This window comes from Salvelinus alpinus, chromosome 39 (genome assembly GCF_045679555.1).
Source record: "Salvelinus alpinus chromosome 39, SLU_Salpinus.1, whole genome shotgun sequence".
NCBI classification, from domain to species: Eukaryota; Metazoa; Chordata; class Actinopteri; order Salmoniformes; family Salmonidae; genus Salvelinus; species Salvelinus alpinus.
Genome location: NC_092124.1, coordinates 6205289 through 6225630, shown reverse-complemented (window position 1 = coordinate 6225630; position 20342 = coordinate 6205289). Strand labels below are relative to the sequence as shown.

Below are 20342 nucleotides of genomic sequence, written 5' to 3'. Positions count from 1 at the left end.
AAGCAGACAATTTTGTGGAAGTTAATATTTGTGTCATTCTCAAAACTTTGGGCCACGACTGTACACAATCCTGTACACAATCCATGTCAATTGCCTTGTCTCAAGGCTTAAAAATCCTTCTTTAACCTGTCTCTTCCCCATCATCTACACTGATTGAAGTGGATTTAACAAGTGACATCAATAAGGGATCATAGCTTTCAGCTGGATTCACCTAGTCAGTTGTCCATGGAAAGCGCGAGCGTTCTTAATGTTTTGTTTACTCAGTGCATATGTAGCTATACAGACTAGTTTTCGTCACTCATTGTGTTTTTATTCCTTGTTTTATTATTTTTTTAGTATTTCATTTTTTTCTCTCTGCATTGTTGGGAAGGGCCCGTGAGTGTTAGTCTATATCTGTTGTTTACGAAGCATGTGACAAATAAAATGTGATTTGATTTGAGTAATAGCCCAGAATTCGTGATGTAGGCTAATGTGTTGCGTCAGACTAGCAATAGCCTACTGCTGTTAACGTGAAGTCTTACAGAGCAGATAGGAGGGTGTGTGTGAGAGAGAGAGAGAGAGAGAGAGCGAGAGAGAAAGAGATGGGGCGGGGGGCACATAATGTCTGACCACATATGACTTTAGGTACATATGCGACCAGACATGCCGCGTTCAAAACAACTGGGAACTTGGAAAAATACGAGATCAAATCATGATGTTGGTGATCTTCAGGTCGGCGCTCTAGTAAGAGTCTGATATTGCGCGTCACTCATTAGCATTCTGGTGACAGATGGGCGTTGGGGGAGGGAGCTCTCAGATTTACCTTTAAATCTACGTCCCGCCTATTTTGCTTGACAAACTTTACTATTGGTCAGGGGTAACGTGAAGCGAGTATCCTTGAAGAACCCATTGGGTTGTACAGAAGTCAATCATCTGAAAAACGACTGTCGCACAGCACGTTCATTGGTCAAGCACTGAGCCAAGGGCAAGGTTGGGGTTCCACCCTCCTGCAGCAAATCACCGGTAGGCGGGTTTATGGTAGCTGATGCAATGTGATTCGCTGTACAGCCATTTCAGTCTAAATCCCAGGTCTCTAATTGGCCTAACTTCTGCTCCTACGATTTCTGCCACTGATGCACAACTGTGTAAACCTGTGGCCTAGCGTTAAATAAAGCAACGGCTATTTAGATAGCTATGACATAGCGGGTGGATTAAAGCGCACACGACATCGGTGTTGTAATCAAATATAAAAGTAGGGGAATACGCCTCCAACAAATCTTAGTTGTACCGGAAGAAAATTACTGTTATTCTCTGAAAATGCCTTCCTTATAATTTTCCAGGACGTAACGTTAGCTAGCGATTCAGTGTGAGAGATAGCCAGGCAGTTAATGTAACGTTAGATCGATTTCTCATTTCGTCGTGGGAATTAACGTTTTCTTTTTGTGGATTTCTAATCCTATTTGTTTTGATATTGTGTTATTTACTCAACGTTTCAGAATTAGTTGTTAGTCAACGCAATACCGGGATACGTATTGTACTGGTAAGTCTCCCTAAATTAATTGAGCGTAAACGTCCCGTGCAAACAGGATTATTCGCTAGTTACCGATTCTGAGAACGCCAGTTAGCAAATGTTAGCATATTGAAGGCGTCGCAGCGGATCGGCCTGGAAGTATGACATTTACCTTCAATGCATATATTTAACAGCTTGTCAACAATACTTTAACGTTGTATATCAACAAACATACGACATTGCTTTTATTTTATTTGTAAAATAATGTGAGAATGGTTGACAAACAGTTGACCTGTCTGCGTGCTCACTTGAGCTCTGCGTTGGATGCTGCGAAGATGATTCTTGCAGTGACATTCTGACATTGTATTTTCTTCGAACCATCGATATATGCATTTAGCACAACGTGACAGAGGATCCACGGTTCTAGTATATTATGATGTTGCGAAGTTTATTGTATCGCGTTGAATCCCCTACTGAACCGAACAGGTGCTGTAAATCAACCTAATTTACATGTAACAGGTGCATCTGATTCACTATCTGTGCTCGTTTTGTAATGTCCCCAGGCGGTTATTTCGGTCTCAACATTATCGGTATTTACAGCATCAAGTCGGTCCCCATATTGTGGTCATGTTTCATTCAGTGCAGTGAGATCATGAATGGAATGGAGAGTACACAATTCCTATTTCCACCTCCATTTTATTTTCACTAGTTAAGATTGAATGTTATGTAGGCCTACTGATGTGTTGTGCATCCCCCTTCACACTCTTTCTTTGTCTCCCCCATCCTCTCCCCCGTCTCCACCCCCCTTCTCTCTATCCCGCTCTCTACCCCCCTTCTCTCTATCCCGCTCTCCTTCAGGGATGGACAATGCCCATACTAAGACGGTCGAGGAGGTGTTGGGGTATTTCTCTGTGAATGAGTCGACAGGCCTGAGCTGTGAACAGCTGAGGAAAAGCAAGGAGAGATGGGGCCCAAACGGTATGTCCTAGTTCGTGACCTAAATGACACTATTACCTATGTAGTGCACTGCTTTTGACCAGGGCCTCTTGGACTCAGTTCACTATTTTTGACCAAAGTATGGAATAGGTGCCATTTGGGACATAGCCCTAACCCTTCACTCCTAATCCTTAACCCCTATTTCACCCTTAAATTAAAAAATGCCAGACTTTTACTCTCACCAGTACTCAATTGTTTCAATGATTATTATAAAGTAATGACACCCACGTTAGGCCTATGTTTAGTAATGTGATGATGAAATTGATGATGGCTGAAAATAGTAATGTTATTACTATGTTTATAACAATCTCTCTTTCTCTCTTGATTTCTGAACTCCATGATGCAGAGTTACCGGCAGAAGAAGGTAAGATGTTCATTATCTCTCTCTCCGGTCGCTCTCTCTCTCTCTCGCTCTCCGTCCCCTGCATTTACATTCTTTCCATCTGTGTTTCCAGGGAAGTCGCTATGGGAGCTGGTCCTGGAACAGTTTGAGGATCTGTTGGTTCGGATTCTTCTGCTGGCTGCCTGCATCTCCTTCGTAAGGACACACACACACACACACACAAAGACAACCTGAACGAACACTATCGTAAATACTCTGTAAAATACTCTGTAATACTCATTTACTGTAAATAACTTTACAGTAAATGGCTAAGTTACAGCCTACCCAAAGTCATTCAGACATGTTTATAGCTATTTCAATATTTTGCTCTGAGCATTACTATTCACTCTTTATATCCTCACAGTATTACCATCCCGGTCACATACTCTCTTGGTTGTTGAAAACAAGTTCCTCTTTAACCTCTCTCTTCTCTCTCTCTTTTCTGACAGACTCTTGCCTGGTTCGAGGAAGGAGAGGGGACCATCACAGCCTTCGTGGAACCCTTCGTCATCCTCCTCATCCTCATCGCCAACGCTATCGTCGGGGTGTGGCAGGTAAAGTCACACAGTGTTTTGGCATGTTGCATTAGTGTGTGTTCCTTCCTAAGTGTGTGTGTGTGTGTGTTCATGCATAAACATTAATGTGTGAGACGATGTGTGTTCATTCACGTGTGTGTGTTTCCAGGAGCGTAATGCTGAGAACGCGATCGAGGCGCTGAAGGAGTATGAGCCTGAGATGGGGAAGGTGTACCGACAGGACAGGAAGAGTGTCCAGAGGGTCCGGGCTAAGGACCTCGTACCTGGGGACATAGTGGAGGTGGCAGGTAGGCAGAACTACAAATCCCAGAGTCCTCTAGGGACCACAGTGTTCTACACTATAACTGATAACATTGTTGAGGTACTCAAGCAGGTAGGCAGATAAATCCCACCATCCTCTAGTCTTGGGGCCCAAGTGTTCTTTATATTAGAAGTCCTCCAATAATGGAAAGAAGAACAGCAACTCCAAAAAAACACAGCTATGATATTGAGGTACTATAGCAGGTAGGGGGAAAAAACTACAAATTCTGTAACTCCTGAAAGGTCCCTAGTGTTCTATACATTGTACCTGGGGAGTGGAGACACAGCGAAGGTGGCATGTGTGTAGGGGGAAACAGAAACTACAAATCCCATACCCATTTAGTAAATCCCATACCCAAACTGTTCTATTATTGACTGAGTTGTTTAAATTTCCAAAAATAAAATGTTTAGTTACCCTTGACATTTTTTAATCTGTATCGGTTGGATCTTTGCCCTCTCGCATCATCATGGAGCTCAAAGAAAGGTTTTATGGGAAATGAATAATTTAACCAAGGTGCTGTCAGTTGATGTGATATTCGAAGAGGCCTACAAAACCCAATATCCCTGCATCTTGATAAGCTCTGGGAATGTCGCCAGATGGGTTCAGCGACGCTAACCTTTCTTTTCCAAATATTTTCTCAAATAAACTTTTTACAGATATCTGACTGAAAATGCAGTTTGGGGGTCAGTTTCAAATTTCTGTGTGACTTTTAGCGACAACACAGCTCGAAGGGTTAAGACCGCCCCAATTGCCGAATCCTCAAGGCGATCCGTTTCTATTCTTAGAGCTTCAAAGAAGTAACAGAGGAAATGGGGGTTGAGTTTTTTTTTTTTTTGTGTGTGACTCAAAGATTCACAGTGGCGATGTTTGGCTTAAAGAGCATGGGAACTTTGTGACACCAATCACAGTTTACACAGCAGAACACTGGGGTATGCGTCCCAAATGGCACCCTATTCCCTTTTATAGTGCGCTATTTTTGACCAGAGCTAGGGAATAGAGTGCCATTTGAGAATCATGCATGGAGAATTGTTAAAGAAACACAACACACTGTTTATCGCTTCAATCATCACATCACTGCCTGTCTATCCCTCTGAGCCAATGATCTTGCAGGATTTTGAGATGTTTACCAATGAATTTGGTTGATTGACAGGTCATAAATAAACAAAACAGCAGTTTTCTATGGGGTTTAGTTATGCTGTTCTAAGTTATGGGTTGTATTAGAACAGACTTAACACACTGGTCAATCTAAGCGCTAGCGGTGTCAGAAATATTTTTGCTATTTTCACAACCATAATTATCAACGCTGTTGCTTGGCATGGGCGGTAAAGGGCTGGGTTTTGATGAATAAACAAGTTTAGGGTGTGTCGAGGGTTGGCCCCTCACTGGCCAATCAGAAACGTGCTCCGTGGCGAAATATGTGGTTGCTTTAAGTTGTGTATTTACGGTCTTTTATGTATTGCCTTGGGATCAACTCCAATTCCAATGTAAGTCCGTTATAGTTTGTTCAACAGCTTACAGAAACTAAATAGCAAAATGTAGACCTATCCTATCTTTGCTAAATTCAGTATGTTAACCTGACCCTGTTTGCATTCCACATTGTTCTAAGAAATTGCATGGCATCAATGTGGAAATATAAACAAGTTGAAACAACTTGTTTTAAATACAGTAGCTGGACAAAGGTCCACTATAAAGGGAGGATATTACCAAATATGTTTTATATACAATACCATTGAAAAGTTTGGGGTCACTTAGAAATGTCCTTGTTTTTGAAAGAAAATCCCTTATTTAAAATAACATCAAATTGATCAGCAATACAATGTAGACATTGTTAATGTTGTAAATGACTATTGAGGCTGGAAACGGCAGATTATTTTATGGAATATCTACGTAGGCGTACAAAGGCCCATTATCAGCAACCATCACTACTGTGTTCCAATTGCACGTTGTGTTAGTTAATCCAAGTTTATCATTTTAAAAGGCTAATTGATCATTAGAAAACCCTTTTGCAATTGTGTTAGCACAGCTGAAAACTGTTGTCCTGATTTTAAAGAAGCAATAAAACTGGCCTTCTTTAGGCTAGTTGAGTATCTGGAGCATCAGCATTTGTAGTTTCAATTACAGGCTCAAAATGGCCAGAAACAAAGAACTTTCTTCTGAAACTCGTCAGTCTATTCTTGTTCTGAGAAATTAAGGCTATTCCATGTGAGATCTTGCCAAGAAACTGAAGATCTCGTACAACGCTGTGTACTACTCCCTTCACAGAACAGTGCAAACTGCCTCTAACCAGAATAGAAAGAGGTTTGGGAGGCCCCGGTGCACAACTGAGCAAGAGGACAAGTACATTAGTGTCTAGTTTGAGAAACAGATGCCTCACAAGTCCTCAACTGGCAGCTTCATTAAATAGTACCCGCAACACACCATTCTCAACGTCAACAGTGAAGAGGTGATTCCGGGTTGCTGGCCTTCTAGGCGGAGTTCCTTTGTCCAGTGTCTGTGTTCTTTTGCTCATCTTAATCTTTTATTTTTATTGGCCAGTCTGAGATATGGATATATTGGTGCTCAATTTTTATACTCCTGTCAGCAATGGGTGTGGCTGATATAGCCAAATCCACTAATTTGAAGGGGTGTCCACATATTTCTGCAATGTAAGACTTGAACCATCACCATCACCTCCCCCGTTCCGCCCCTTTTTCCCCCAGTGGGTGATAAAGTCCCAGCAGACATCCGGCTGACCTCCATCTGCTCCACCACACTGCGAGTAGACCAGTCCATCCTGACGGGGGAGTCGGTGTCGGTGATCAAACACACAGACCCAGTGCCTGACCCGCGAGCCGTCAACCAGGACAAAAAAAACATGCTGTTCTCTGTAAGTGGGTGGGTGGGAGAGAGGGTTTGTGGTGGGTGGGGGGGGAGTCATTATCTGATTAGAAATAGACCAGCACAGCACGTGGGATTAAGGCCTCAAGCCAAAAGGTGCACTTTTGTTTAAGTGTGCACGTTTGTGTAAGTGTGGGAGAGCGAGTGTGTGTGTGTGTTTTATTGATCTAATGGGAGGTATGGTGTGAGAGAGGAACCAGAACTCAGGACCGTGTGCGTGCGTGCACTGTGATGCTTTGATGTGAGTGTTGAAGGTGTGACTCAACCGTTTGTTGAATAAAACATCACTTGCATTGTTTGCACAGGACACATACAAAAACACATAATATACTGCGTGACGTAATCTACTGAAGTGCTCCTAATACACTTCTGAAGAGCCAGGTGAACGAGCTTCCAGGTTACTGATAGTGGAGCAATCGAACTGGACCATCGAGGGCTGTGTTGGTACTAGACCACGTACTGATTCTGTTCTGTATATCACTAAGCAATACCGAATGTGTGTGATGCATGTCGTTGATCCCCACGCCACCTACATAGTTAAAACACAATTTGTGATTTATAATACATCTACCCTATGAGCACAAGACGTTGGAAAACACTTCATTGTGGTTTTAAATGTATTTCTGGTTGAAAAGATGTCTTTCTGCTCTTGTGCTGACTGTAATCCAATCCCTACGTTATTTTTCTCTGACTCTTTTTTCTATGTTATAGCGATGACTTTGATCTGGGAAAGTATGCTGCTTTACAGATCAAACTCCTGTAGTAGTTAAGAGTGCACCAACACATTGCTTTGTATCATTGTACTTCCAGGGCACCAACATTGCGGCGGGCAGGGCTATAGGTGTGGTGGTAGCTACAGGGGTGCAGACTGAAATCGGGAAGATTCGTGACGAGATGGCTGCTACAGACCCAGAGAGAACACCGCTGCAGCAGAAACTGGACCAGTTTGGGGAACAGCTGTCCAAGGTACAAGGACTTTCCTTCTCTTCCCTCTTTCTTTCCCTCGTTCCTTTTATTTAATCTGTCACCTGTATTGTTCTTAATTGACTTGTTTAGTTAAATATAAAAATATATATAAAAAATTGTGAGTGGCAGTGTTGTGATAACAGGCTCCCTCCCTCCCTCCCTCTAGGTGATCACAGTGATCTGCGTGGCAGTGTGGGGTATCAACGTAGGCCATTTCAATGACCCGGTCCACGGTGGCAGCTGGCTCAGAGGGGCTGTCTACTACTTCAAGATCGCTGTGGCACTGGCTGTAGCTGCTATCCCTGAGGGTACGTGGTGGGACCAACCACCTCTCTCTATTCTCTCCTCTCTCTTTCCTCTCTCTCTTCTCTTATTTCCTTCTCTGCCTCTGTGTGACACACACAAAGTAGAGCATGAGTCAATTCCAATCTATTCTGAGCAATCTAAACCAAAATGAATTCTCTCAAGACCGCTCCTCTCTGTGTCCATGTAGACTCTAACTCGATAAATAGATTGATCAGCCAGTGTACTTTTGTTACATGACTCGGAAGAACCATTATGGAACCATATATTTAACCCCACTAACCGTCCCTTCACCCTATTCAATCTTGCACCCCCCCCCCCTGGCAGGCCTACCCGCTGTGATCACCACCTGCCTGGCTCTGGGGACCAGACGCATGGCCCGGAAGAATGCCATCGTCCGCAGTCTGCCCTCTGTGGAGACCTTGGGCTGCACCTCCGTCATCTGCTCCGACAAGACTGGTACCCTCACCACCAACCAGATGTCTGTCCACCGGGTGAGAGAGGGAGGGAGGGGAAAAATGGAGATGGGGGAAGAGTAACCACTTGGGTTCCCTGACGCTGACCTGAAAGTGGGATGGTTTGGCATGTTGATTGACAGACACTCAGCCTGATGCTGACCTAACCTTACTGATTGTGACAATGAGTGTGTATTTTCTAACCCGGTCTGTCTGTATCTGCATGTGTGTGTGTAGATATTTGTTGTGGACAGTGTGTCAGGGGAGCGATGCGCCCTGAGTGAGTTTTCGGTGACTGGATCGACTTACGCCCCGGAAGGGGAAGTGTGAGTGCCTTTAACCTTTTAACCCTTAACTGATGATTGCCACGTTCAAGATAACTGGGAACTCAGGAACAAAACGAGCCCAGACCGGGACAAATCGCTTTGAATGGTCATCCAACATGAAATTCCATGTCAGAAACTCTGGCATCTTTCTAGAGCTTTCTAGAAATTCTGACCTGAAGATCAGGGACATCATGATTTGATCTCGTTTCTTTGGAGTTCCCAATTGTATTGAAAGCATTAGATGTCACGACGAATCACTCATCCCCAATTTTGCTAGGACTGTCTGAGTGGGGAGGGGAAAACTACCTGTTATTGGCAGAGGGGTTTGGAACTCTTTCTTATTGGTGTATTAACTAATTTACCACCTGGTGATGTCACCAGGCAGGCCAAAACTCCATCCCACCAAATTAGGCTGAAATTTCAGGCTGTCTTGTCAAATGGACATGATCATTTTTCACAATTTCTGTTTTATTCCAACCTCAGTGTGGAAATATATATATTACAGACGAATCACATTTCTGACTGCACTGGTCCTTTAAGATGCTGAAAAATGTTATCTTTCTAATATTTGGTTCCCCTCTAATTCTTTCTTTCTCTAGTCTTGTTCTCCCCCTCTTCTGGCTTTTCACAATCCCTTACTTCTCTCTCCATCTTTCCCCTTTATCTCTTACACTCTCTCCCTCTTATCTCTCTCCATGTCATCTTCCATATCCACCCTTATTAACTCTCTTCTCCTTGGCCATCTCTCTCTCTCTCCCTCAGGTATAAGGATGAGACGTTAGTGAAGTCTAGTCAGTATGAGGGCCTGGTGGAGATGGCCTCTATCTGTGCTCTGTGTAACGACTCCTCTCTGGACTACAACGAGGTGAGAACAGCGCCAGCCTACTTTGCACACTACACACCATAACCACTATACACCATAACCACTACACTGCACGCCATAACCACTACACTGCACGCCATAACCACTACACTGCACGCCATAACCACTACACACCATAACCACTACACTGCACGCCATAACCACTACACTACACACCATAACCACTACACTGCACGCCATAACCACTACACTGCACGCCATAACCACTACACACCATAACCACTGCACTGCACACCATAACCACTACACTACACACCATAACCACTACACTACACACCATGATACACACAAATGTCCATGGACAGACACTTCTTAGTTCTAGTCCTGGAGAGCTACTTTTTTTGTTCCAGTCCAGTAGCATCTGTTTGGAATAATACATTCAAATAATATCCTTGTTGACCCTTAACCTGTGGGTGTGTGTCCCAGTCTAAGGGTGTGTATGAGAAGGTAGGCGAAGCCACAGAGACGGCCCTGTGCTGTCTGGTGGAGAAGATGAACGTGTTCGACACAGACCTCCGAGGACTGTCCGCTGTCGAGAGAGCTACTGCCTGCTGCTCGGTGTGTGTGTCTGTAAAATCAAAAGATCTGTGTCTGTGTTTTTGAAAAAAAATGTGTGTGTACCATTGAGATGTGCTGACCTAATTTACCTCCTGGCAGGATGATTGAATGATATATCTCCTCTCTCTCCCTCCCTCTATCCTCTCCATCAGGTGATTAAACAGTTGATGAGGAAGGAGTTGACGTTGGAGTTCTCTCGTGACAGGAAGTCCATGTCAGTGTTCTGTTCTCCCAACAAGCTCAGCCGCTCTGCCACTGGGGCCAAGATGTTTGTCAAGGTCCGCTCTCTCTCTCTCTCTCTCTCTCTCTCTCTCTCTCTCTCTCCTACTTATTCACTTTTCTATCCCCCTACTCTCTCTGTTCTTTCTTGTCGTTTCTGTTCCTTACGTGTTTCTGTCTTCTGAGCTCTTTCTCTGGCACTCTCTCTCCTCCATCTCCCCACTTTGTATCAACTTGTCGTCTCTCTCCCAGGGAGCTCCGGAGAGCGTGCTGGAGCGCTGCCGTTGGATCCGGGTGAACGGGGGCGCGCGGGTGCCCATGACGCCAGCGGGGCGGGAGCAGCTCCAGGGGACCGTCAGGGAGTGGGCCACGGGGCGGGACACCCTCCGATGCCTCGCCATGGCGACCCGGGACTCGCCCCCCGAGATACGCTCCCTCAACCTGGAGAACTCGGCTACCTTCGCCGACTACGAGGTGAGTGATTTTTAGGATTATTTCATCCTTTGTGTTATTATGCACTTTTTATTAATCTCTTTTATTGCTTTTAGACTATAAAGTGTGTTGTGGATTTTAAAGGCACTTCAAATACAGTGTTATTTGATTAGCATTAAATAAACAACAATGTCCCCCCTCCCCCCAGTCGGACCTGACCTTCGTGGGCTGCGTGGGGATGCTGGACCCCCCCAGGAAGGAAGTACTTGGTGCGGTCCGCATGTGTCGACAGGCTGGCATCCGGGTCATCATGATCACCGGTATGACACGCCTCACACACACTCCCTCTGTTTGTTGTGTTGTGATACATGTTTGTTGGATGGGGAGACGCAAGACACATAATCCAAGGGGATTCAATAAAGTCAACTGAACAGAATTTCTAGCCTCACACTCGTCTACCTTAAAATGATATTATAACGTGAAAAGCTGGGACTTTACCAGTATTGCAATATTTTTTTCAATGGCAAAAATGAATGCAGACAACTTTTTTTGGTCCTTTAAAAAGCTGCTGTATGTCAAATATTGTATGCTTTAGCTTGGAAAATTAATGTGACATTAGGGCTTTTTTCCTGGAAGTTAAATCCGCTTTGTGTTTACTTGCCACGATCCTGGTATCGGCCCGGCCCCAATAACGCAATTTCAAACCGTTTTTCCTGCTGGGTGTCATCTCTCCATCTTACCTCTAAACTCACGTCCCCCCAGGTGACAACAAGGGCACGGCCATGTCCATCTGTCGTCGCGTGGGCATCATCACGGAGGAGGAGGAGGAGGCGGGCAGGGACGACCCGTTCTCAGGGGGCTTGACGGGGAGGGAGTTTGACGAGCTGCCCCCCCACCTCCAGAGGCAGGCCTGTCGTACCGGACGCTGCTTCGCCCGCGTGGAACCCACACACAAGAGCCGTATCGTGGAGTACCTGCAGAGCCTCGATGACATCACAGCCATGGTGAGAGGGGGCTGTGAGTGTGTTTAGGGGGTTGGTGAATGTGTATCTCTGTTGGCAGCAGTGTCCCTGTCTAGGGCTCTACTTTGTGACACTTAAAAAGGCATGTTTGAGAAGGCATGTTTGCATTGTGTGGGGCCTTTCATGCGTTTCCTCCCTTGTTTTGACTCACCGCCTGTTCTTGCCCCCTCCCATCCCTCCATCCCACCTCTCCCCCAGACTGGTGATGGAGTAAATGACGCGCCAGCCCTGAAGAAGGCAGAGATCGGTATCGCCATGGGTTCAGGCACGGCTGTGGCCAAGTCTGCCTCCGAGATGATCTTAGCTGATGATAACTTCTCTACCATCGTAGCGGCTGTAGAAGAGGGCAGAGCCATCTACAACAACATGAAACAGTTCATACGATACCTCATCTCTTCCAACATAGGAGAGGTTGTCTGGTGAGGATAGGGGGACGAGAGGGATGGATTAGAGGAGAGGGATGGATTAGAGGAAAGGAAGAGAAAGCCATCTATAACAGAACGAAACAGTTTATAGGAGAGGTTGTATGGTGTGAAGAGGGGGATGGAGAGGGTGGTGGGGTTATGGTTATAAATAAAGGGGAAGGATAACAGAACAGTGGTGCACATTTAGGAGAGGATTACTTTTTAGGTCAGGTGACAATAGGGAGAAGGGAAATTTAAAAAGGAGAGATGGTTGAAGGGATTAACTTGAGGGAAAATAGTGGTCTGGGACAGTGAGAGGATTTCTGAATTATTATGTTGTATCCCTCTCTCACCCTCTTCCCTCCAGTATTTTCATGACCGCTGCTCTGGGCATGCCCGAGGCCCTGATCCCGGTCCAGTTGCTGTGGGTCAACCTGGTGACAGACGGCTTCCCGGCCACCGCCCTGGGCTTCAACCCCCCCGACCTGGACATCATGTCCCGCCCCCCACGCTCCCCCAAGGAGCCACTCATCTCCGGATGGCTCTTCTGCAGATACCTCATTGTCGGATGTGAGTAAATCTAGTATATCTCGATCTATATCTATGGCAGATACCGCATTGTGAGGTTATAGATTATGAACAGACAGGGTTTTTGTATTTTGAACTTGTATACTTTGCAGAGGTAGCCTCGTGAGCACTTTGTGACAGATGTATTTGTAAACCAATAACATTTGGACGATTGATTTGATTTTACGTCACAATATCAGCTGGGATTCTAGAATATACACATCTAACCTTTGACCTCTCTCTCAGGCTATGTGGGAGCGGCCACAGTAGGAGCTGCAGCCTGGTGGTTCATGGCAGCACACGACGGACCCAAACTCTCCTTCTACCAACTGGTAAGAACACGTCCCTCTCTTCTCTTTCTTTACCGTCTCTAACCTCCGACCTCTCACTCCCTGCTCTCTCTCTATTCTCTCTCCTCTCAGTCCCACTATCTCCAGTGCAGTGAAGGCCACGGGGAGTTTGCGGGGGTGCAGTGCTCAGTGTTCGAGTCGCCCTACCCCATGACCATGGCCCTGTCCGTGCTCGTTACCATAGAGATGTGCAACGCCCTCAACAGGTATGCTACTAAAACTGCAACTCCCAACGATTCCTTGCGGTACTTAGCATCGGTCATAGAGATCATTATTTATGATGCGACACAGAACAGGTTTAGTTCTCGTGCGATAACATTTGTGTCTATTAGTCACAGTACATTCTGCATGTATGAATATCAACTGTAAAGTTCATTCAGTTCTATTGCATTTGTTGTCCACCTTTGCTCTTTTCAATCAGACATAAATGTTTAAGTCAAATTAAACATAAAAAATGATCATGATATGCGTGATTATTCAATCGAGTAGATTTATATCAGATTATTTAGTATAAGTTTGGATATTTTTAGTTCTGTTGTGTTAGTATCAATATTTTATTGCCATCTTTTGAGTTTTACTGGTCCACCTCTGAGCTCTGCTGTGTGTGTCCTCGTCCTCAGTCTGTCAGAAAACCAGTCCCTCCTGAAGATGCCTCCTTGGTCCAACCCCTGGCTGGTGGGAGCCATCTGTCTCTCCATGGCGCTCCACTTCCTCATCCTCTACGTTGACCCCCTGCCTGTAAGTGTGTGTGTGTGTGTGTTCGTTCATCTGGCATAATTTTGTCAACAACAATAACATATTAGTCAAACACCTATTTTTCAGAGGCAATTGTCGTGACTATAACTGACTAAATAGACTCAGAAAAACTAAAAATTAAAATAATTTTTAATTTCAGTTGACTAAAATGAGACTAGACAATCTCTGACAAATCTGACTACTAAATGGACTGGAAAATAAATGTGGGAGAGCTTTTCAGTGATGTGCACAATTAATATTAGCAGCACAGATGCGCAGGGAAGGATGCCCCACACCCGGCACAGCCTACATCCGCTGGTGAGCTGCAGGGGAGCTAGCGTTGAGTGTGAGCAGACCGGCACCCCCTCCGATTATACACATCGTGGTGGCGACTCTTGCTTCCCCGTAGCTAACCAGTCACCACCAGCCTTCTAGTTAGTTACCCTTTGCCTGGTTAAGAAACACAAGCTCCTTTTACGAAATTAAAAACAACTTTAATAGTAAAACAACAAGCTGGCTATGCTTTTCTCCCTTGAGTAGACTATAGAAAAGCAGACAGTTTTTGCATTTTTTTTTAGTTTCGCTCAATCCTCCCTCTTTTCCCACTACATTTCATATACAGGTTCTGTAACCAACGTAGCCAAGCCTCCCTCTTTTCCTTAGAATGACTTGATTATCCGTTCAAAAGACATGACCCATAATTCTGCCGCTACGTTTTTTCCCCCTTTCTGTCGTGCATTGGCAGGCCGCATTTTACATTCATAAAGCATATTGCGGGCCGTTCTAAAACTAGTTGACTAAATTCCGCATCCCACTACGCTAAATCTGACTGGGTAACACGGACTCTGACTTCAGCCACTCGGACTTGAGCACAGGGGACTTGAATCAATTCGGACTCGAGGTTTAGTGACATCAGTGGGAGAAACAGTCATTAGCTCCCATTTTACTTCTGGACATCAATGTGGCCGGGGCGTCTGGAACGTTGTTATCAATGGCAATGACGCAACCGCGTGATGGAGGTGCAACCATACTACTTTGCGGCACCATCTAGTGATGGTGCTTCTCTCTCTCTCATTCCATCTGCCTCTCGCTCTCTGCGTTTGTCTGTTTGTTTAGTGTGTAATATCTATGTAGGCTGAATTAGGAATTTACATGGCCAGATAATTCTTATAAACTCAGCAAAAAAAGAAATGACCCTGTCTTTTCATAGATAATTTGTAAAAATCCAAATGACTTCACAGATCTTCATTGTAAAGGGTTTAAACACTGTTTCCCATGCTTGTTCAATGAACCATAAACAATTAATGAACATGCACCTGTGGAACGGTCGTGAAGACACGAACAGCTTACAGATGGTAGGCAATTAAGGTCACAGTTATGAAAACTTAGGACACTAAAGAGGACTTTCTGCTGACTCTGGAAAAACACCAAAAGAAAGATGCCCAGGGTCCCTGTTCATCTGCGTGAACGTGCCTTAGGCATGCTGCAAGGAGACATGAGGACTGCGGATGTGGCCAGGGCAATAAATTGCAATGTCCGTACTGGGTGACGCCTAAGACAGCGCTACAGGGAGACAGGACGGCGAGCTGATCGTCCTCGCCTTGGCAGACCACATGTAACAACAGCTACACAGGATCGGAACATCCGAACATCACACCTGCGGGACAGGTACAGGATGTCACAACAACTGCCTGAGTTACACCAGGAATGCACAATCCCTCCATTAGTGCTCAGACTGTCCGCAATAGGCTGAGAGAGGCTGGACTGAGAGCTTGTAGGCCTGTTGTAGGGCAGGTCCTCACCGGCAACAATGTTTGAGCCTATGGGCATAAACCCACCGTTGCTGGACCAGACAGGACTGGCAAAAAGTGCTCTTCACTGACGAGTCGCGGTTTTGTCTCACCAGGGGTGATGGTCGGATTCGCATTTGTCGTCGAAGGAATGCGCGTTACACAGAGGCCTGTACTCTGGAGCGGGATCGATTTGGTCTGGGGTGGCGTGTCACAGCATCATCGGACTGAGCTTGTTGTCATTGCAGGCAATCTCAATGCTGTGCGTTACAGGGAAGACATCCTCCTGCCTCATGTGGTACCCTTCCTGCATGCTCAACCTGACATGTCATGCTGGAAGGTCAATGCCACCAGCCGTACTGCTCGTTCTGTGTGTGATTTCCTGCAAGACAGGAATGTCAGTGTTCTTCCATGGCCAGCGAAGAGCCTGGATCTCAATCCCATTGAGCACGTCTGGGACCTGTTGGATCGGAGGGTGAGGGCTAGGGCCATTCCCCCCAGAAATGTCTGGGAACTTTCAGGTGCCTTGGTGGAAGAGTGGGGTAACATCTCACAGCAAGAACTGGCAAATCTGGTACAGTCCATGAGGAGGAGATGCACTGCAGTACTTAATGCAGCTGGTGGCCACACCAGATACTGACTGTTACTTTTGATTTTGACCCCCCCCTTTGTTCAGGGACACATTATTCCATTTCTGTTAGTCACATGTCTGTGGAACTTGTTCAGTTTGTCTCAGCTATTGAATCTTGTTATGTTCATACAAATATTTACACATGTTAAGTTTGCTGAAAAGGTGAGAGGATGTTTCTTTTTTTGTTGAGTTTATATAATATTATTCTTATTTATGCTTTGTGGAAGAATATGATTATATTTACTATAGGTTAATGAGGCAATACAAATGTGATGTGACTAAAATGAAAGGACATTTTAGTTGACCAAAATGGCCCATTTGTTTTCATTATTTTGACAGGTTAGACTAAATCATTATTCAAATGACAAAAAATGGGACTAAGACTTGACTGAATTAAAAAAAAGTGCCAAAATTACCTCTGCTGAACAGTGAAGTGCCTGTGTGTGTGTGTGTTACATTGTGCTCTCCGATATCTCATTGTCTAACCAGCCCTTGCCTTCTCTCCCTTCCCTTCTCTCCCTTCCCTTCTCTCCCTTCCCTTCTCTCCCTTCCCTTCTCTCCCATCCAGGTGGTGTTCCAGATCCGCCCCCTGTCGTGGCCACAGTGGGTTGTGGTCCTCAAGATGTCCCTGCCCGTCATCTTCATGGACGAGGCCCTTAAGTTCCTGGCCCGGAACTGGATCGAGCCGGGTACCGACGTGGAGCGCCAGGAGGAGGAGCGGGAGCGCCGACGGAGGGGTCAAGGGCCAGGGGGCATGACCGCCGCCGTAAGCAGGGTGTTCAAGGGCGTGTCCTGGTCGTTCGTTTTAATGTCGTTCCCTCTATTGGTCTGGATTTACAGCCTGGACTCTGATATTACTAACATGTTCTATGAGTGAAGGGGAAAAGAGGGGGTGGGAGGGGTTTGGGGAATGAATGAAAGGGAAGGAACTATAAAATAAATAGGGGAGCAAGTTGAGGTGAAGATGGAGTGCAGGGAAAGAAATTTAAAAATACATTTTTAGAGGGATAAAGCCCGGGATGAAAGGTGAACAGTCTGAGACGGTGAGAGAAAGAGGGATACAAAGGAAGTGAAGAGGGAGCTGATACATCCTAGCTCAGCACTCTGACTTTTTTAATACGGGCCCTGACCGTGAGGGATTTTACAAAACTCAAGGTCCTATTTAATCAAGCCTGGTTTAACGAGTTAGCGGAATAGGTCTTGAAAATACCACTCCTCTTGTGCAGAAAGAACGCACGTTTTGGTTCACGTAGCTCCTTGACAACATCATTTTTACAATATGGGACAAACCAGAGAAGAAACACAACTTTGTAGTTGATTCAAACATTCTTTCTGGCCGCTCAGAATGAGTGTTTATTTTTTTTCAATTTAACTTCTCCCCAGAAGCTTGTTAAGCGGATTTGATTGAATATGGCCGTTACTTGTGTCCTGAACTGTCTCCTGAATATTTATTCAATTTTGAAAGGCAAATTCCTGTCTATAGATGATTTCTAACATAAGATAGTACTTATTAATTTCATTCCAGTTTCTCTACCTGGTAAGGTGACAGGTGGGAAGGTAGAGAGAAAGCGAGGGAGAAAGAAGCTTCTTCAGTCTAGGGAATGGAGGGATGACTGGATGAAAAGCGAGAGCTGAATGATCTTCCAGCATCAGTCAGACTGGCCACACACTGACATTCCAGCCAGCTTCAGAAATCAATCAATAATCAGTTAACATTTGATTTAATTTAGATGTCATCAAACTGTGTCTAGAGAAGAGGACAGCAGAGTACTTCTTTAATGTGTATTTCTTAGGGTTATGGGCTGACAAAGCTGAATTTTGAAAAGTAAAAGGTTTTGCGTTTGTTTTCACTGCACTATTCATATTTATTAACGTCCCTGAATTGTGTTTTCTTTTTTTGATTTCTGTCAGTTTTTTTATGCCCAACTTTGCTACAGAATGGATGTTGCCTCCATGTATGGTTCTGATAACGGTTGGCTACTCTTTATGACATCATACCCTTTTGTCTCCTTATCATCATGCATGTTTGAGATTGACTACTGTTACATTGCAGATGGACTGCTCAGAATCACTGATCTCCAAATCACCTTGCTTTCTAAATAACTACTCATTATGTGATCAAGATGAGTGATTCTGCGCTGTGCCTTGCTCAAACACATCCTCCTCAAACACGCTGACTGTTGATCTATACTAGAACTGTCCAGGTTGGGTAGTAATGGGCTTTAGGTGCAGGCTTGGTATCTTTTTTTGCGTGACCAGATTCGGTCTGATGTCCTCCACACGATTTCAGCTTGGAACTGCGTCCTTAAAGTTGTGTTGCAATCCTCACGTAGGCCTAGAAGTAGTAGACTTGCCTCTCCGGAAGGCTCCAACATCTCTGACATTGTTGTCAGGCTGAGAAATTGCATCATATTTTAGCTAGACTACTCTACCATTCTACTAGTTGACCTATGTGTTTTGATAGTCTTAACAGCCACTGTGACATCACACCATGAACTCAAGGTACAAAGTTGTGTAGTCTGCTTATGTGGACACCATTACCACTTCCCCTGTAGTAGTGGGTTTGTTAGGGCTGGGAACACTTTTCTATTTTATTTACTACACACCAAATTTGCTTACTTTTTTCTCCCCAGACTTGCAACATTTTTTTGTTGTTATTATGATTGATATAACTACTACGGTAATTCTGATTAATTGTTGCTGTGGCATCTGTAATACCCCTACTGTGCCTGTAAAGAATTAGGGGTGCTATTTTATTTTCTGAATGTAGTAAAGGGTGGGGGGGGTTGGGAGTTATTATTAGAATCATTAATAGGTGTAAGAATCCGAGTGGAAAAGGGGGATTGGGGAGGAGAAGAGGGGCAGTCTGACAGGGTGGCTTTACAAAAGAAAGGGATGAGGGAGAGATGCTGAGAGAAGAGGTCTCTTCTTTCCATCTCCGTTTCTCTAGCGTTCTGACCGTGCTCTCTGTCTTCATCTGAAACCAATAAGCAAAATAATTTCGTAAAATTAACGACTTCAAAGAAATACACATTGGGTGGAGTTATTGGAACTTTTTTTAAACATTTTTCTTTTGACTGAGTTAAAGTGGGAATGTATTTTGTTTATTGTAAATGGTTCCATTGCTGTCTGTCACATTACTGCTATTTCAAATATGGAAAATGCTTATGGGATGAAAACAATAAAATTGTTAATTTAAATGTACGTTTCTGTGGTTGCTAATTTGACAGTTGGGGGTCAGAACAATGTATTTAAATACATGGCTGTGGTTAGGGTATTCTTCACATTGTAAAGGCATGGTGTGTCTCAATATGGCTCCTCACCATGTAGTCCAGGGTTTCCCAAACTCAGTCCTGCCCCCCCCCCCCTCCCTTCCCCAAATAATCAAAGCTTGATGAAGAGTTGGTTATTTGAATCAGCTGTGTAGTGCTAGGGCAAAAAACAGCATACATACACAGCCTACATTGGGAAACCCTGATGTTGTCTAACATCACCAGGAAAAACATTATGCTGTTAGTGTATATATTCTTTATATCGCCACAAGGTGGCGCAGTAGAGCAGTTTGATGATTTGACAGCTGTAAAGTACCACTGACAACTGGGCGTGCATGCGTAAATGGAAACTCGTTGCGGCGTTTTGTGTCTGGGTGGGGAGTCCCATTTATGTAGACCGTAGGGAGGAGGGGTTTAAAGCCATGCAGATGTAATGAAGTTGTGACGAGGAACTAACCGAATGGAAAGTGAAGTTTCACAAGACCCACAGTAACTGACTAACGTGTTAGTAACATTGAACAATTCAAGTCCCGCTTTTTTTCACGAAAGAAGGGAAATAAACCATTTACCATAGATATCGATTATTTCAGGGATTAGCGTCTGAAGTAAGTAATTTCTATCATTTTTTTTGGTTTTACATGTTCAGAAATGTTGCTGATCTTTTGTGTCTGTGGTAAGAGGAATTTGACTACGCACATGGCACAAGAATATGAATATTTGTTTTTTCCCCTCATTCTTTTTCATTCTTATTTTACATAGTCTTTCATTTGTTATCCTATTAATATACATGCCTTTTGTGTAGACCGTGACAATGATGATTTTATATCAGTTTAAACAATGCTAAAGTT

At 44.5% G+C, this 20342-nt stretch overlaps 2 protein-coding genes across 5 annotated transcripts in view; both read left to right on the top strand.

Moving 5' to 3' along the window:
• The first annotated feature begins 1107 nt into the window (after positions 1-1107).
• On the top strand, positions 1108-19422 carry LOC139566841 (sarcoplasmic/endoplasmic reticulum calcium ATPase 2-like). Of its 3 annotated transcripts, XM_071388161.1 has the most exons (24): positions 1114-1231; positions 1476-1519; positions 2348-2467; positions 2832-2849; positions 2941-3023; positions 3317-3421; positions 3552-3690; positions 6404-6570; positions 7392-7547; positions 7714-7855; positions 8178-8344; positions 8543-8631; positions 9394-9496; positions 9941-10072; positions 10225-10350; positions 10544-10765; positions 10932-11043; positions 11486-11727; positions 11944-12164; positions 12517-12719; positions 12963-13048; positions 13139-13272; positions 13687-13804; positions 16791-19422. In XM_071388161.1, exons 3-24 carry the CDS (start codon positions 2350-2352, stop codon positions 17097-17099), a joined length of 3192 nt encoding a protein of 1063 aa, XP_071244262.1. In that variant the 5' UTR covers positions 1114-1231; positions 1476-1519; positions 2348-2349; the 3' UTR covers positions 17100-19422. The 3 variants fall into 3 exon arrangements, with proteins under 3 accessions (XP_071244261.1, XP_071244262.1, XP_071244263.1); XM_071388160.1 differs by having other exon boundaries at positions 1108-1519; XM_071388162.1 differs by lacking the exons at positions 1114-1231; positions 1476-1519 and adding an exon at positions 1626-1648.
• A 524-nt stretch (positions 19423-19946) lies between these two features.
• The window catches only part of LOC139566705 (large neutral amino acids transporter small subunit 3-like), a 43645-nt gene continuing 43249 nt past the window's right edge, over positions 19947-20342 (top strand). For both annotated transcript variants that reach the window (XR_011673132.1, XM_071387957.1), the window contains exon 1: positions 19947-20099. The gene's annotated coding sequence lies outside the window, so the exon portion shown is untranslated. The remainder of the gene's footprint in view (positions 20100-20342) is intronic.